Below are 18,327 nucleotides of genomic sequence, written 5' to 3' on the forward strand. Positions count from 1 at the left end.
ATTAGGATGCAATATAGTACTATTGACAGCTTCCTTGAAAAGGAAGATTTATTAGCCTTCTTTCTGGGTAAGGAGCTGATTTTGGTTTATGTTGGTAGCCAAGAGCCCAAAAGTTTTTGTCACAAAATAAGCTGCTTCTGCAGCTTGCAGACTTTCTAACCTCAGTGGGGAGGAAGCAATGAGGTGATGTACAGTGCATAACTGGTTTAAGAATTTACAAGGAAATGAGTAACAGAGAACTCCTGCCCCACAGTGTTTTGTATGCCTGGAGATGAAGGTAGGATGTCTGAGTTAGCACAAAACCAGCTTTCTTCAGTGTTTGCCAAGAGTTAAACTAGTGAATTTGGTCAGAACTCACCAAGGATTAAGCAGAGCCGTAGACATATTCTGCTCTTAAACTTACAGTAAGCTGTAGCTTCTCATCCGTGCACGGGCAATTTTTTTAGCCAACTAGTTTTATATAACCTCAATATTGAGGTTATTAATCTGTTATTAACATCAGGTTTGTAACCCAAATAATAGTGCTCTGTCACAGTACACCTCAGCTTATTGTTGCTGGAGTAACTGGATCCAGCCGTAACTTCCTGCCTGGAAGATCTTACATAGAAATATTGTACCGTTCACACACTAATGTCCTGGGAAGAAACTGAAGGTAGTGTTTCCTTACCATAAAGATCTGAAGAGACATGAGTAGATCTAGCTGGGAGAGAGGACATGGGTAGTCCTAATTATTTTAACGGATTATTTATTAACTATTAGTTTACATTAAATGCAGCATTCATTTAAGCTCATGGTGACACTGTGCACGTTATTTTTCTTGCAGAGAGATAGGTGGACTCTTCAGGGGTAACAGTGCTTGCTGAATATCTGTCTAGCTGATCTGAGAAGTAATGGGAACACCCCTCTGTGAATACGCTCACAGGATTTACATAAGTTCGCATCCATGCTGTGACTACAGCATAGTTTGTGCAGAGGCTCTGTGAAACATTAGTGATCAGGTTTCTCAGTTTTCTTCTCTTTTTTTGGGGTGTGTGTGTTTGTTTTGCTTTGTTCATAGCGAGTAAGAGTTGTAGGCATTCTGCAAGTAGTATGCTGTGGGAAACCACACAGCAACACAGACAGCTCCCTTGGTTGGTGAGTGGCAAGCAGCTGCTGCTGCGGAGGGCTGGCTTGAAGGTGCCTTGTCCCTCAGTCTGGTAAGGAGCGTCCTGTAAAGCAAGGCCCTTGCTTCTCGGTGCATAAACATCAGTAAGGACATCATATTTTTCATCGGCGCCATGGAAGACTGAAAGAATTTTCAGTCTTCAGTTTGTCAAATACATAATATATTTAATGGCTCTTTTTTTAATGAGAGATTCTCCTTTCTCCATTCCACCTACTGGGTTTGGTTTGAAGCGGAAGATACCTTGCATAGCTTTTCATTTTTCAAGTTTCTATATTTTTAAATAATTTATCTTAAAAAGAATTATTTATTTAAGTGTTTTTGCACAAATATATACTCTAAACTATGAATTTTTTCATTTGTCAAATAGAGTTTGGAAATATTAAAGGAGGAATGTAATCGATGCTTTTTCTTACTAGATACTGTAATCACCTCTTTGAAAAGAATACAGAATCTCTGTTCAAAAAACCCATTGATATTTATCTCTTTGGAGGTCTTTTACAAGTGGAATAACCACAGATAACTTTATAAACATATCATCCAGATATGCAACTTTGTATCAAGCATATCTGCAGTCCACATTAAACCCCAAAAACAATGCCTTAGAGTAATGTGATAGCATGTCATAGCTGCAAATAATGGTTACCTTTCAAATGTTTAAACTGAAGAATCAGTATTCTCAATAGCCATAATGTGATATGCTAGTGTAAACTTCTGTTTATAATGTGGTATTAGTACATTAAATAAAAAGATAAAAGAAATTGAAACCAACACTATGCTTTTCTAAAACTTCATAATTTCAGTTTTGACTGAAAGGGGTGATAATTTTAAGCAGAAATGTTCTTAGGACTTCTGGTGGTGCCATGGCAGTTTATGGCTCTGTATTGGAAAGCTTCTTTTACATATTATTTCTCTTTTGAAGTATGGGCAGTTGGCTGTGTCAGCTTTAGTGCTGTTAAAGATTGCTGGTAAAGTTTCTTGGTGTCCTCAAACCCTGTCAAAGGCTGAGGTGATCAAAGACACAATGTGTTTACATGTTTTGAAAAGCACAGCTGCTGTTTGTTTAGATGAAATATCTGATCGGTTGCAAACACTAAAAAAAAAAATAAATCACAAAAAATAACCTGTTAATGAGAAGTTTGCAAAAAGGGCTAAGTTGGTCACTTAACTGTAAATTTCATAAATCCAGATATTGATTTAGAAGACAGTAAGTAATGAGTGTAAATCCACATAATACTTAGATTAATAGATATTTTTATATGTAATTTAAATATACATATGTACATGTTTATTCAGAGGAAAGTTTGTCTCCAATGAAAAATTAAACAAGAATTTGTAGACAGTAAATTCAGTTAAATCACTCCAGATAAAATTGTTTTCTGCTTCTCTTGACAACTCTGAATTCACAAAGAAAACGATGGGTTTCCAGAGGGATTCCATAAATCCGAAAGAAATGCAGCACTAAACAGTGATTTTCCTTTAGTTAAATGGATTTAAATGTTGAAAACAAAATAGTGATAGCTATTGTGTTGAGGGCTGTACTTGCTGTGACATTTGGTAATGACTGCCTTGAAAAAATATTTGAAATTGAGATCTAACAATTTAATTTCATGATTTACAATAAGCTTGGAAGAAATCTCCCTCTGCAAGTTGCTACCATCAGCTAGGCACCTGTCCTCTTGGACTGTCACTGTGAAAAACACCTCTTCTGAAACTTGTAAGCAGAATTCTGTGTATATGGTTTTGATCTCAAATTTTTATTTTGTAATCTTACTGCTTAGCCATACAGATGTTCAATTTATACTGCAAGAAAAATCAGTGACTATCAAACAACAGTGACAGGATGAGGGGTAATGGTTTTAAACTAAAACAGGGTAGGTTTAGGCTGGATATAAGGAAGAAATTCTTTACAATGAGGGTTGTGAAACACTGGAATGGGTTGCCCAGAGAGGTGGTGGAGGCCCCATCCCTGGAAACATTCAAGACCAGGTTGGACAGGGCTCTGAGCAGCCTGATCTCGTTAGCGGTGTCCCTGCTCGGTGCAGGGGGGGTTGGACTAGATGACCTCTAGGGGTCCCTTCCGACCCAAAACTTTCTATGATTCTATGAAAGTATTTATTTCTCTCAAAGTAAGGCACAAGGAAAATACACCTTGTCAAGTCCAAAAGCAGAATAAATAGATGTGACCAGGGAGAGGTTGGATGAGAATACGGTTGCATTATCACTTGCTGGACCCTTTCTTGCTGACTGACAACCTGTATTTGCTGAGTGTTTGAGAGCCTAGACAACATTACTCCTGTTTTATATTCAGTGTTTGTTAGCTTTTATTCTGAAGACACATCTGTGGTAGTAAGACAATTCCAGACAGAGTTAAATTCACCCAAACAGAAATCAAAATCGTACCCTCTTTTGGCTTTTTTCTCCTGTGTTCTTTAATTGCTTCTGTAACGTAAAGCATCATACGCCTTTTAAAGACTCAGGGCTACAGGTTTTGCAAGCAGGATCATCTTGTGGTGTATCTGACCCGGAGCAGTGTTGCATTCACTTTCCAATCAATTACTTTCTCCATATTCCTCTCCCATTGCTGCAAGGACTAATCAGAGCTGGGGGAGGCAGCAGAGTCCATATCTTCTGTGTCATGTCCGTGTGGGGACACTGGTTGCCCGCCTTTAACACGTTTCCACTTCATCCTTCTGTTTTGAAACCATACTTTGACCTGGGTGATCAAAAAGAAATGATTACTTACTGCCTCAATCTGAGCTGTATAAGTAGACCTATGCATATATGTGTGTATCAACAGACAGATTGGAATAGACAACTGTGAATCAATAGACAGTTTTGTGGAATTCTAGAAGAAAAGGTGAAAGGAACATCACAAGCTTAAGTAATCCATCTCTCTAACAGAGGCAGGACCAATTCTTTCTAAACTGTTCCAGGCAGATATTTCTCGGAGACCTGCAAAGTAGTACAAGTGCTTTGCCTAGAATCTGTCCTTATGTCAAATAAGCATGTCAGTTCAGTGGTCACAGTACATCTAAAGTCTTTCAACATCTAGTCCATTCAATCTCATGTTTCAGGAATTGTAATTTGCTTCATTTAATTGAGCAATTCCTCTATTGTCCACTAAGCTTTGATAAGGAAACCCTGACTGAGATCGCAATGAGAGAACAGAAATCTCTCTTTCTACAAAACTCTGCGTTTTTGTCTTTCCTTATCATCTCGTAATACTACCTGAGCCAGGAAGAATGCATGTATCTAACATACACCATTCTAAAAATTTCCTGGTAATTGCAGTCTAAGGTGACATCCATAGTTCATCTGTAAGCCTTGACATATCAGTATGTACCAATTAGTGGTGGTAAACAACAGCTCAGTAGATATCAGTTTTTCCCAAATGTGTCTTTAGTTTAGATAAACATAATTACATGTATTAACTACTTACAGAAAATTTTAACAAATGTGTTTTAAAAGGATGTGGAGGCTTTGTATTAAAATAACTTTGTGCCACTACAAAAGTACACCCTCAAGTAACACATCTAGTTTTTAGCTTTAGGGAGAAGTGAGGGAGGAATAAGAAGCTGGGGAGGCAGGGATTCAGAAAGTACTTGTCTCTCGGTGAGATCCAGGTTCACAGCTATCTCATATCTCCTGAGCCTTGTCAAGTAGTTATGGTGGGCAAATTCAGCTTCCAGCTCCCGTAGCTGCTCCTTTGTGAAAGCTGTCCTTTCCTTCCGTGATTTGCTGCTTGTTTCTGCCTTGTTGCTTGAATTCTGGTTTTCTAAGAGGCAAGCACATGTTGTGTAATTTGCAGTTACATTGATCTGTATGAACATGTGTATTGCAGAGGTCTGATATAGACTACTAGTTGAAGTGCTCAGTGGAAGTTTTAAGAAGCTGGTGTTGTGCCACCTCAAGCTCAGCATGATTCATCAGTGTTGTCAGTCTTGGGTTCAAAGCGACAAAGGTGACACAGCTCAGTCAGGACGGGGAGTGTTGTCAAAAGTGCAGAAGCGTGGGCCTGGGTCTGCAAGGTCAGAAATGAGTAGCTATGGGAAGGAAGCTCTCATTCCTTGTATCATTGTATTGAAATAGTTTCCTTCCCCACACCTTTACTTTCATTTCTTGTATATAATATGTATATATTATCACTCTCCTCTGATCTACCAAGCAGCAGGTAGCAAAGCTAGCACTTTGTTGTATAATGTGTAAAGTATTATAACCATATGTGCATGGTGATGACCTCTGGTGCAGGGTGTAAGGTAAAGTCACTTAGTAAGCACCCTAAGGGAGCATGTGGCCTGGAAATATTGTGTGTATGTGTGTGAGAAACATGGTAAACCAAGCAACACCAGAGAACCAGTGTTCTTTGAATTGGCACCTGATACTCCAGACTTCGAGCTGCTTCTAACCCTTGCTAAATGAAAATTACGAGATCTGGTATCTGTCTGCATGATTGGCCTCAGTATCATCCTTGTCACTGTGCTGCCCTGAAAAACTCTTTTGTTCTTTGTGCACTTGGCTGCAATGTGGTCAAGAGTCATATTTCAAAGCCAAATTTCAAGACGTAGCCAAAGGGGTGCTGCACCAATTATGCTAAAAAGAAAACACAAACTGACTTTGCCTGAGACTGCAGCAATAATTTTATATTTTATTTTATATATTTTTTTTTACTTCTATTTTTTTCTCCTGTGTTTTTAAAATTGGTGCTTGTGAAAAATCTCCAAACAATGCAAGGAAAATAATGCCCTTGTTTCAGTGAGCAAAGCCCAAACTGCCAATCTTTCAGGGAGTCAGTTTTACAAGTTCCTTCACTCTTTCTCCCCTCTTGCTCCTGTTGTTGGATAGATTTCCTGAGCTGAGGATTCTAGTAGGTTTTTTTGTTATGTTGAGGATTAATTGCTTAATTTTTGTGTGTAACCAGTGTGTAATGAAGTTCTGTGTGTCCTAGCATAATATTTCTACATAGAAATAATATACAAAATGGTAGCAATGAGCACAGCATGTAGCATCATATTCTAGATGTCCCTTTGGTTGCCAAAGTAACAAAGCTGGAAAAATCTGTCAGCTATGGCTGTAGGCTTCATGATTGATCTGATCTTAGCTCTGTTCATCAGCAACAGAGAAATCAAACCTAGTGATAATGTGCACAGGGACCAGTATACCACATGCTGCAGCTGTACCGCTCTCTGTTTCAGGGAAATTAGTCTTGTTTGCATCAACGTTGTTCTTGCCACTTATGCTTCAAAAATCCCCAAATGAAGTTGGGGAAAGTATGAAAACAAAACCCTGGAAGTTTCTCCCCATGCTTTTACCCATAGTTGCACAGTCCCCTTCATTCTCATCTCTTGGTGAACAAACGTACCATTACGTGTTTCCCAAAGGCTAACAAACCTGACTTTTGAGAGAGTGATGGGGAAGCGGGATTTGAAGTATGGATCCCCTGCTGGGAACTTTGCTTCCCCCAGGTCTCTGCTCCCCTAGCAAACACGTGGAGGGGTGAAGCACTTCTCCAATGCCAATAACACACTGCAGGAACTAAAGCCACCTCTGTGAAATTAACCTGGGGTAAAAATAGCCAATTCAACCTGAATATACACGTGAGCTCACCACTTAGCCCTGTGCGAAGGACATCCTTTCTAAGGGGCAGTTTCACCAGCCTTCATCTCCAAAAAACCAATATGAATAATTTAAATAGCTAAGTATTTCTGGGAACAGAGCAGGATGTGTATTTTGGATCCTGTCATCCAGGCTGTGTGCCACATGCTGTTGTAAAGAGACATATGGTTATTCATGGTTGGAGGTTTTGTGATAGTCCAGAAGTGGAAACTGGGCCTAGCTGTTTCAGAGTTTTGACAACAGAATGTGGGAAATGGCAAATGTTGTGTGGAAGGACAGATTGGGAAAGATTTTCCTACTGTACTGCCAGTTAGAAAAACAAAAAAAGCTGCTTAGGAGTCACAAGAAGATCTGTGTCTTTGTCCTGAAGCATGCATACTTCCAGGATCCCCACCAGTTTCGTTGTGTGGTTGAACTGAACTTTTTTTTTTTCCTGCTTGTCCCCAGGGCTGCAGGAAAATGCATGTAGAAACCCAAATGGTACATGTTCCTATGCTCTAAAGTTTCCAACACAAAATCTGTGTCAGGCACTAATACACACATGTGTGTATGAAGAGGCAACCTGTTCCCTGCAAAACAATGGGCCAAATTCAGCACTGGGAGCTGGTCACAGAAGTCGGCTTTGCCTTGTGCTTACAACCAGCAAAACTGAATTGGAATCTGGTCTCATGAAGTCATACTCACTCTCCCTTGCTGGGTTGAACTGGTCGACTAACAATAGCCAGTAAACAATGCTTTGGAAGAAGGCATAAAAACTCTGCACTGTGCAGATACAGAATTTTGGCACCACAGAGGGTACTTGTATCGCTGAGAGAGCAGCTTAGGCACAGAAGTGTGGAGGTCACTAACGCCTGTATGTGGAGGTTCCTACCTGCTTGTCAGACGTTTGTGGTGATCCACAGCTCAGATCAATGCACCTGGTGTTTGTTATTCTGCAAACTGGTGTTAATGTCTGCAATTTTTCCCTCAGTAGAAGAAAATAAAAATATGAAGCGTCTGCACAATGTTACTTTTTTTCCCCATACTAAAGACTTTGAGGGCATATTTATTCTAATGGGTTAAATCAAATAGTAGGACACTGATAGATTTTGCTGTTATGGAACATAAAATTCTGAAAGCTATCAGGAATATTGTCCAAGTAAAGTGGCCTCATAAATAGCGGATTCATTTGGCAGCTGATGATAAAGTATCCAGCAGTTACTTTGATGTGCACCTCATGGAATAATGCTCAATGGAGGGTGCATACGGAGAGCTATGACACATGAAGTTCTACACCCAGACCACTTTAAACTGACCAGAGACTTGCCTGTACTTTGCTTTTCAGTCCTTCTCAGGTTATCTGCTGTGATCTGCTGCTATCTACTCTTGCCTACTGCATTTTATGCCACCATGACTGTAAATGGGAATTGCAAGCCTAGAAAATCCTCTTTATAGTTAGTGGCAAGACTGAGAAAGATTGGCAGGTGGGAATTCAGATGAGCTCTACACATTTTAATACAAATTTTTCAAGAACCCTTCAGTCAAGGACGTTGTGTGTCTAATGTTAAGGGAGTTGTTACACACTGTTATCACATTCTCATTTCTACTGCAACCTCACTAACATTCTGTATTGCTTCATTCACATAAAATAAAGCTGACTAAATTCTATTATGTATTATAGTACTATTGTTGTAGATCTGGGGACTTCAAATGTGTAATATTGCAAGTACAATGTAGGACAGGTCAGAAGCTTTATTGAAATTCTGTTTGAAAATGTTAAAGGCTGTGGCTTGTGGATGAACAGCAGAGGCAGCTGTGAAAGCTAACACTAGGCTAATTTCTCTCTTCAGGTCATTTGGTGAGCCTGTGAAGTCAAGACTGAATATAGCATCTAAATAACTGAAGTCTGTAGAGGAAGGGAAGGGTGTGCGTATTTATCCACAAGTACTTGTTATTGCCATCACAAAGCCATTCTTCAGATGTTTTTAGTACATCAATGCTTCCAAGAAAGTTTTAAAGATTGACAAGCTTTTCTCAGAATACTCTGCAAAGAGCCATTTTCCAAGATCTTCACTGTATCTTGTAATAACTAGGGTCTTCACAAGAACCAAAGTTTCTTGCACGCTCTAGTACAAATCATAGTAATGCTGTATCTATATTGCAATTCAGGTAAAATTGTATTGGATAAAGCACCAACTAAAAGAAAATAGTTTTTTACCTTTTGAGTGAAGTCATTGCTTACAGCTCCCCTGTAAGGAAAAGTATATGGCATGGCAGCAAGTATGAAAAGAAAATGTCAAGGGTGCTGGTAATAGAGAATAGAAGGAACATTTGTTGTCTTCTGAAAACAGGGAATGAGTCTCATTAAGGATAAGGATATCCCTCTAATCTGAGTATACTGAAATCTGCTGTTTACCTATGACGATCAAATGTTTTAATAAAAGCATTGTTCGCTTTTAAATTTTTTTTTAAACTTCTTCGCATTTGGGTTTTTGGAAAATTTTTGCCCCAAACATGCCTTTTCAATATAAATGAAATTAAATCCTACAAAGCTGGGTTTCTAAAAGGAAAAACAGGTAACTAAGGGGAGTAAACTAGATTCTGAGCATAAAGAATTTTGGAATATTGGTTATTTCATGTGTCCCCTGACAGCCAATTTATACTGGAAGAGAACAGAGACTAGGACTAATTGTGTGACAGAAAGAGCACGAATATAAGCTTTTTGCTTAAATTGCAAAATAGAGAAATTAAAGTTGGATTAGGGGTAGCTCTTCTGTAGCCAACCTGTAAAACCTAAAAATAAATAAATAAATATTTTTATTGCTGTGTTCTCTACCTGTAATATGGGGATACTGGAAAATATTGCCCACTTCATAGTAGTGCTGTGGGAAAAGTATGCTGTAGCTTGCAAATGAATGCATAAAAGCATCTTAATTTTTAACAGCTTCCTAAAGAGAAAACAATTTTACATGTATTTCACATATCTGGATTTGAGACAGCAGCAAGTCAGAGGTTATGTAACTATGAAATTATTGAATATTGCGCTGTAAAAAGGATGTGTTTTGCTAACTAGGATGACACAATGAAAACTAGCTTCATTTTCTGCTTTTTTGGGCATTGTACTGATAGGCAAAGTTTTAGTACCTCCTGTTTTGAAGTAAAAACATCCAATATTTATTGAGGCCAAACAGAGTTTATATCTAAAGGGAGACTTTGCATCTTGTACTTCTTACCATAAACTGAGATGTCAAAATCCTAGCAGAACATTTCTAGCTAGCATAGGCAGCTCAAGATGAGGGATTTTTGCCCTTTGACTGCCATTCTCTTACGCTTGGACAAATGGCAGGTATGCAATATATAACTCCATATCCTAGGACTTTCAGCTCAGTGTATACATGCCACGTGATTCCTGTTTAGTCACAGCAAATGCGCTTTGAGCTGGTGAGTAAAATGCCTGGTTCAGTAAATATCTGCAGGAGTGAAATACAAACACCAGAGGTCATTAAAGAATAAGCCATCTAGTTTTGGTGTTGTTACTGTGTAATTTTCCCCAGTCAAGAATTACAAAATGTTTTTCTTATCAGCTTTATTTCTTAATTCCTAATCTTACAGGTGCTCTCATTCTATAGCCTGTACTATCCCACAGCCCCAAATTCATACCACCTACCTGAGTTTTCCTTTTTTCTTTTGGATGGCTTTTTCTCAGTCTCATTTGTAGTATTTACTGGTACCTCATCATCTTCATTCATACCCACTGCCGCAGTCACTGGATTTGGGCTGCTGCCTTCTGACTCCCCAGAACCCATGGCCAGTCCTGGATTTAGTCGTCTTCTTGCCTCAGCTGCTGCAAAATGCCAGTCAGAGTGTTGGAAAGAGGGATGCTGCTCCACAAATGCTCGCTCCTCACGTGGGAAGCTATGGGGAGCAGTCACCAGGCAGGAGGTTGAGAAATCAGAGTAAGTAGCAAAATCTGATTTTTGATGGAAGGAGAATGGTGCTGGTGGGTAGTGGTTCAGCCCTGAAGCTGTGGTGACATCCGCATGGGTGCTCCGCAGGCACCCCCAAAGTGCGGCAGGAGGTTGTGGACTGCGCATGCAGCTGCTGCTGGTGGGATCCATTTGCTTCCAGTCCTGTCCACACTCCAGCGTTTGTGACTGGTTATAGATCAGGCTTCAGAAGCAGAAGAGGAGCAGAGGGGGAAATCTTCCAAATCTTACAGAATAGATTTCCTCCCTAAACAACAGTTAGTTTGCAGGTTTTACGCTGTTGCAGATTTGTTACTTTGGGAACTCTTCTAAATGTCTTCATTGTCCCGACTGGAAAACAGTAACCAGATCTATGCGGTGATTGCCCTGAATTGTTTCCCAAGGCCTGAAGCTTGCTTCCTTGTGAAGTGCTGGACATGAGTGAAACACTTTTTAAATACCGTGCTAGGGAGAGAGTGTCAGGTTTGTGAAGTGAAATGTGAGAGAGGAGAGGGAGGTACATACACTCACTCCCTCCAACCAAAGCAAAGCAAGGAACTATAAATCATCCGAAACCTTATATGCACATCTAATGGGATTTGCAGATGGAGCCTTTTAAAGAAACAATGCCAGTATATATTTTTTTTTTTAAAGGGAAAGAGCAGCACACAAAAAAGTCTTTAATGTTTCTCTAACACTATGAAGTTACTTTTATTGCACTGTTAACAAAATTCCCCCAAGTCTTGGATTTGGAAAAAGCCCTAACATAGAATTCAACAGATGCCAAATTTCAAAAACTAAAGTGGGAAATAAAAGTAAGAAAGGATTTCACTGACTGTATATAATTTAAGGCCCAATCTTAAGTTTAAAAGAAGTACTAGACCTGGCTTGTGCACGCATGCAAGATTTTGAGTGCTTTTTGTTTGTTTGTTTGGTTAGCTTTATAACACATGTATTTACTGAGAGTTGGAGTTTGCTGCCAGTGGTAGTTTTTCTTTCTGTATTCTACTTTCCAGGGAATTTTCAATATGCTACTCTTTCCTGCAAGGAAATCTCCTGCTTTTATGCCAAGGGAAGATGTTTTTCATCTTTTGTTGAAAGTTTTATAGTTCTTCCTAAGAGAAAGCAGATTCTTAGACCCTAGAGCCATCACAGTTGAAAAGACATTAACAGGGAATCTGTTCTCAATCCCTTTTTCACAGAAGTGTGGCGACTGGGAATGCCCAAAGCCCTGCTATGCTAGGGTTACTGCAACTTCTCTCAAGGTTGTTCTCCATGTTTTTAATGACATTTATGTATGCATATGTTCCATGTTTCCATAATCTGCTGGCAACTATTTCCAATACTTATTCCACTGGGCCTTGCTATATATTGTGTGTGCCTCTTTCCCTTCTCCCACCATTTGTGCTGAGTTTTTTGTTCCCTCATAAACACAGAGTTTTAGCAGATGAACACGGAGCCTTCATTTTTCACAGGGGCTTGAATGATACTTTTATTTGTATAATTCAGAATTGTAACATTTCAAGGAATCAGGAGAAAAAAAAAAAAAAGGTGTGCTTATCCTGATATATCTGTTGATTCTTAGAACTTGGCCTGTTCAAGAGATTGAGTTTAGTCCAGATCTTTCTGAACAAGAACATCAAATTCTGTTCTATCACATAAAACTTGGAGATATTCAAGACCCGCCTGGACAAGGTCCTGTGCAGACTGCTGTAGGTGACCCTGCTTCGGCAGGAGGGTTGGACTGGGTGACCCACAGAGGTCCCTTCCAACCCCTACTATTCTGTGATTCTGTGAAAACTTGACTTTCTTGCAAAATACTAAATGCCTGATACCTAACTCATTCTCTAGGAAGAACTCTCCTAAATATTTAAATCTGTTGTTGTGTTGTATTAGAGAATAAACATTAAAACATATTTCCTACTCACTTGCAGGAGGAAAAACTCTCAGACTGTGTTTTCTGAAAGACCAGATCACAATGTGTTTATGGATGCTGCAAATGTTCCAGGCACTGGCAGAATCTGTCAGAGTCCAGAACTTTGTGCGAAAGCGAAGTATTTCATTTACATTATCTGTGTGTGTTGTTATATATATAACACTGGCTTCAGTCATACACGTTATGAGAGGTTTGTATGAATTCAAGCCTAGGTCTGTTGTTTTTCAGTCCTACTTTCAGTCTACAAAATGATCTAGCTAATTATGCAAACATTTATGTCCTTGCATATGTACTTGGGGGGGACAGAAGCAAAGGGAGGATTATCCATTAGTCCAGTATTCACTTCAGCGGGAAGGAGCTTTAGGCTCCCATTCAGGAATCCCCATGAGGTCTGCACAAAGGTCTATCTGCAGGGCATGACTCAATTCCTGCACATCACTTTGCAATCTGAGTTAAACTGCTTGGACCCTGTTTTCCCAGTGGAGCTCTCACTGTTATTCCTCTAGCTTCAGATGTGGGAAAACGAGGTGGCATACCCTTCCCACACGTGAGAACCCTCGTGTTTTGCATTGCTCCAGCACCCTTTGCAGCTGTGCTGTCACTCAGCTGCTCAGCAGGGGCCTGTTTGACCTCCACATCTTCCTGACATTTCATTCCTGAAAGAAGAAAGAACAACAATCCTCCCCTCTTGCTAAATCCCATTTGTTGGTTGAGGCAGCCACCTTTAACCTTCATAAAATCAACATCTCTTCAGTCAACCAATGTGTCTGCTTGAAGAAAATGAAATGGCTGGAGATCAGTTGTTGTAACAAACGCTCACATAACAAGCTGAAGGCTGGAGAGTGGGGATTTATCTTTGAGCTTTGTATCAGTTCATTCTGTGACTCTTCCAGGAAGCGTTTCTCAGCCATCTCACAGACCGAGAAGCCTCTGAACTCTGGCTCGCATTGAGACTTTGCATGGTAATTTGCATAACTTCATGAAGGTGAAATGACACAAGCTGTGCCATGTCTCCACCTCCTTTTTTCTGGCAATTTTTTTTCTTAGTAAAGAAAAACCTGAATCATCTCATGCCACTTTAATGTAGCCCTCTTCTAAATCACCTTCACACTTCTGCTGCTTCTTGGAACACAGGAGCCCTCTGCGGCAGGAGCCCTGGTCTTGCTCTGCTTTTGCTGCACCCGACCTGGTACAGTTGTGTCTGGCGATTTTTGCGCCTGAAATCCAAAGTGATTTCTTAAATTATAGATTTTACTCTGATAGCAAGGCAAAGAAGAAAGATTTAGCTTTGCAACCGAGACATACTGGCTACACGCTTATCTTGTCAGAAGTTTAAGAAAAATTTACATGCTTGTCATGTAGAAAACTCATGACACCAAGTCTACTCTTCACTTTTTATGAGCTACTGAATTGCAAGTTAGTAACACCCTTCATTAAAAAGTAGTGCTCTCCAAACTTTTTAAAATAAATCCTAAACAATGTCATGCTACGAACTGCCATGTGTGCAACTGAAGTAGCTGTGAAAGTTTTCCTCCATGCAGGTTCTGGACCAAGACTGGGGAATTCATCATACTTGGAAGAACCATTACTAACTCTATTGCTTTTTTTAGCACTGATGAAAGAAAGCCGGAGAGCAACAAATAGCCAATACTAAATTCAGGAAGCTGCTGTTTAGTTGCAGAAGTTAAAGATGGAAGAAGTTTTTTACGTGACTTAGTCTCCCTACAGGGAGTGGTTTTATTGCTTTCTACTAGATGTTTCTGTAGAATCATAGAATGATTTGGGTTGGAAGAGACTTTAAAGATCATCCAGTTCCAACCCTCCTGCCATGGGCAGGGACACCTTCCACTAGACCAGGTTGCTCAGATCCCTGTCCAGCCTGGACTTGAACGCTTCCAGGGAGGGGGCATCCACAGCTTCTCTCAGCAACCTGTTCCAGTGTCATTTTCTAGGATATTGCCCAGACCCGAGTAGCTGTTGCAGTTTCAGTCTTCCACTTTCCCTTTGAGGAAGGCAATTCTTTACACTTTTACAGTGTCTTGACTCAGTTCTCACTTTTACTCAGAATAATGAGATGGAGTCAGTAACAACCTGTTGGCACTGTGCAGGTGGAGAGCAATTGTTCAAGAGAGTTTTAAAATTTTGTGGTATCTATGATAAGCCATCTTAAACACAAGCCAGATGTATTTCAGACTTTTAATCTTTCCTCTAAGCCAATCGCTATAGCCTCTGTCATGTTTCTGGTGCTTTGAATTCTCTCCAAGTTGCAGTGCTAGGAATGAACATTCAGTAGCAACAAGCTGAGATTGTTGGTCCAGTTCCTCTCAGTAAAGAAGGGAACATAATTTCTGAAGGAAACTACAGTACTGCAGAATCCGGAAGCTCAGTTTCCAAGGGATTATGTGTGAGATGTTGTGCTCCCCTATGCCTAGAACCTCCCTTGCAAATGCTCCCAGAAGTTGTAGATCTGCGGAATAACAGCATTTTCCTAAAGAATGAACATGATATTAGGCTAAAAGTCATTGCAGCAAGATGTTCAGAAATGGAGATGAAAAAACAAGTTTATACCGCTGCCTAAAGCTGCTGTATCAGCAAAGGCCAAATGATAAGTGCGCTAATACTGATACAAGATTACACTCATTGGCATGGCAGATGCTCCTGGAGACAGCTCAATATTTCATCAGGAAGTAATCTTCTGCCACACACAAGTCATTGCAATGTACAGAAATGTACAGACCTACTCCTTCTGAGCTGTTCTCATATATAGGATCGGTCATTTGGCAATTTCGTATTTGTTCTGCTTTCACGAGACTGTGAAATGAAAATAATGTGTTGGCATTGACAGAGGGACAGGGAGTCTAAACAAAAGATTGGAGCTGTCCCTGGGTTTGCCTCATCTGCTGTGCATTTTTGATATGTTAAAGTATTGCAAGAATGGGCATAATACCCAGAATCTCTGAAGTTCATTTTCAGGGGCATTTTGCAGACGTGCGTCATGAATAGTTACAGTTCTTATTCTTATATGGCAGAAAAAAGTTAAATAGCTTTCCAGAGACTGAAGAGGTAGAGCCATAGTCAGACACTGTAGTTCCCTTTTTACAGCTGAGTAGAAGCCAAACCAGTATGACCTGAGGCAGAAACTTAGTACTTGCTGGGTGATATCGCCTACATCTGTTCAGTTACACTTACATCTGCTGAACTCAGTAGGATGTAGCTGTTGACTCACATGGGCAAGGATTTAGCATCATTGCTTGTCAGTCTGGAGAAGTGGAAGTGCTGAAATTAGCACCAAACTGAAAATACTGAAACTGAATCTTAGGCCTCTTTTAACTGCATGTGCACTTATGAAGACAATTCTACCTCCAGCATTCATTATCTTTTCCACAGTAGTCAATGTGAGCTCTCTAGAAAGTGAAGTCCAATACTAGCAGAAAATCTTTTTTGCAAGAATAAATTGCTTTAGCATACATTGCAGAAAGGTCTCAGCTGTAGTGAGTGTCATCACATATTCCATGGTAGGAAGTAGAGCTGCAGCAGGGATTTTCAGCACTCAGGAGCCCATGTGGAGTCGGTGATGCAGTGAGTCTCCCTAAGGTTCTGCTTACACACTAAGGCCATTCCAGTTTTTCAGATTATTTTACCATAGAATCATAGAATGGTTTGGGTTGGAAGGGACCTTTAAAGATCGTCCAGTCCAATGCCCCTGCAATGAGCAGGGACATCTTCAACTGGGTCAGGTTGTTCAGAGCCCCGTCCAACCTGACCTTGAACATTTCCAGGGATGGAGCATCTGCCACCTCTCTGGGCAACCTGTTCCAGTGTTTCACCACCCTCATTGTAAAAAATTTCTTCCTTATATCCAGTCTAAATCTACCCTCTTTTAGATTAAAACCATAACCCCTGTTTGTCCTGTCTTATAAGCCTGCTTTAGGTACTGGAAGGCTGCTCTAAGGTCTCCCCGGAGCCTTCTCGTCTGCAGGCTGAACAGCCCCAACTCTCCCAGCCTTTCCTCACAGGAGAGGTGTTCCAGCCCTCCGACTATTGTTATGGCCTCCTCTGGCCCTGCTCCAACAGGTCCCTGTCTGTCCTGTGCTGAGGGCTCCAGAGCCCTTACCAGAGCGCAGCAGAGGGGCAGAATCCCCTCCTTTGACCTGCTGGCCACACTGCTGGGGATGCAGCCCAGGGTACGGTTGGCCTTCTGGGCTGCGAGTGCACATTGCTGGATCATGTCCAGATTCTCATCCACCATTATCCCCAAGTCCTTCTCTGCAGGGCTGCTCTGAATTCTTTCATCCCCCAGCCTGTATTGATACCAGGAGTTGCCCAATGACAAGCTCAAAGAACTTACAGGATTTTATGACTTATAGCTCATTTTCTGAGGGAAAAAGCTTTTTTTCCGAGGGGGAAAAAACTGACCAGTGAAACTTGGAGATGGGTTAACAGAGACACAGAGTCATCAAGCAGTTCACTGAGGGAACCTTTACTTCATCATAACAAGATCTGGCCTACTTATTAAAAAGGAAGTGACCTATAATTATAGTTGAATTCTAGGAGACAGGACTCCTGAGTTTTCTATCTGTTCTTCATTTTGTAGCCCCAGGAGCTAACGTGGTGTATAAGAATATTACCACGTTGCAGTTCATATGAAACTCTGGGTTACGCTGTGGACAGTGGTGGAGTTTAACGTGTGTCACTGTGTGACAGTGTTACTATCACAGCAGCTAGTTTTACAGAACACTGCATTTGCTAAAAGTTGCTGTTGCATTTCTTGTGACTGTTGGTTTGTAGGTATTGAGAACAGGGATGTCTATACCGTCATGCTAGATAGTGCATAAACAAAGCATGCTAGAGAAACTATAGTCTATGTGAACAGGAAAAATGTGTGGTAGGTAAGGTAGTAAAGATACAGAGAGTGAAGCATGAAGCAGGAGAGAGAAGAGGGGAGAATTTGGCACTGGAGAGCTTTGCTGAATCTGAGCCACCACAGCAGACCCAGCCGAGAGCACTGGGAGGGCTCTGTCAAGGACAGAAACAGCAAGCACCAGTGAAGGAAAGGAGAAGGGGGCAAATACGGCAAGCTTAAAAGCTGTATTTCGAGTGGTCTTATTAAAATACTTCAGTTCATAGTGATTTAATGGCTTGAGTTTTCTTCTTCACATCTTATTTCACATGTTCAGTTCCAAATAATTGATTAAAAAACAGAAAAGAAAAATAACAAAGTGTTGTTTCTGCATTAGTTTGGAAGTCTGGTCTGGCTACTTTTCCTTCCTATTGATTTATTCAAAAGTGATAATCTAGCAATCATGAGAAGTGACCATAGTACAGCATTTGGGGATCTTTCACCTGATTAGGTGGTTAATCCATGCTATACTATTTAATAACTTCACAGCCCAGATGCTGTGTGCCAGGTTAGGATTGTTGCCATGTAATCTAGGTGCTTTGGCTGTAGCATTGGCAGATTCTCAATAAAACTCGCCAAACATAATTTGAACAAAATACATACTTTCCTATTTGTTCATATACATAGCAGCTAAAGCATGGACTGAAGAATTATATTTGCTATTTATTTACTCTTTGTTGTGCTGAACCATTTGCAAATTGAATCTGACATTCTCCTGATAATATCATTGTAATGTTCACAGTTCCAAATAGACTGAGGTAATTTTCTG

General features: G+C 40.4%; 1 protein-coding gene across 1 annotated transcript; it reads right to left on the bottom strand.

The window, feature by feature from the left end:
- Positions 1 to 2,702: 2,702 nt before the first annotated feature.
- Positions 2,703 to 11,158, bottom strand: MEOX1 (mesenchyme homeobox 1). Its single transcript, XM_009944734.2, has 3 exons — positions 10,425 to 11,158; positions 4,768 to 4,940; positions 2,703 to 3,878 (listed from the first exon to the last, which is right to left on the bottom strand). Exons 1-3 carry the CDS (start codon positions 10,873 to 10,875, stop codon positions 3,756 to 3,758), a joined length of 747 nt encoding a protein of 248 aa, XP_009943036.2. The 5' UTR covers positions 10,876 to 11,158; the 3' UTR covers positions 2,703 to 3,755.
- Between the last annotated feature and the right edge of the window lie 7,169 nt (positions 11,159 to 18,327).

This window comes from Opisthocomus hoazin, chromosome 26 (genome assembly GCF_030867145.1).
Source record: "Opisthocomus hoazin isolate bOpiHoa1 chromosome 26, bOpiHoa1.hap1, whole genome shotgun sequence".
Classification (NCBI taxonomy): domain Eukaryota; kingdom Metazoa; phylum Chordata; class Aves; order Opisthocomiformes; family Opisthocomidae; genus Opisthocomus; species Opisthocomus hoazin.

Bases quoted from the DNA above. Each gene is read 5' to 3' on its own strand.
- MEOX1 (XM_009944734.2), bottom strand. From the start codon at position 10,875: ATGGATCCCACCAGCAGCAGCTGCATGCGCAGTCCACAACCTCCTGCC. The intron at 4,941-10,424 runs GTAGGTGGTATG...CTTGCCTCTTAG, and splicing joins AAGAAAAAAGGAAAACTCAG to AAAACCAGAATTCAAGCAAC. The intron at 3,879-4,767 runs GTACTTTCTGAA...TTGATCACCCAG, and splicing joins TGGATCTCACCGAGAGACAA to GTCAAAGTATGGTTTCAAAA.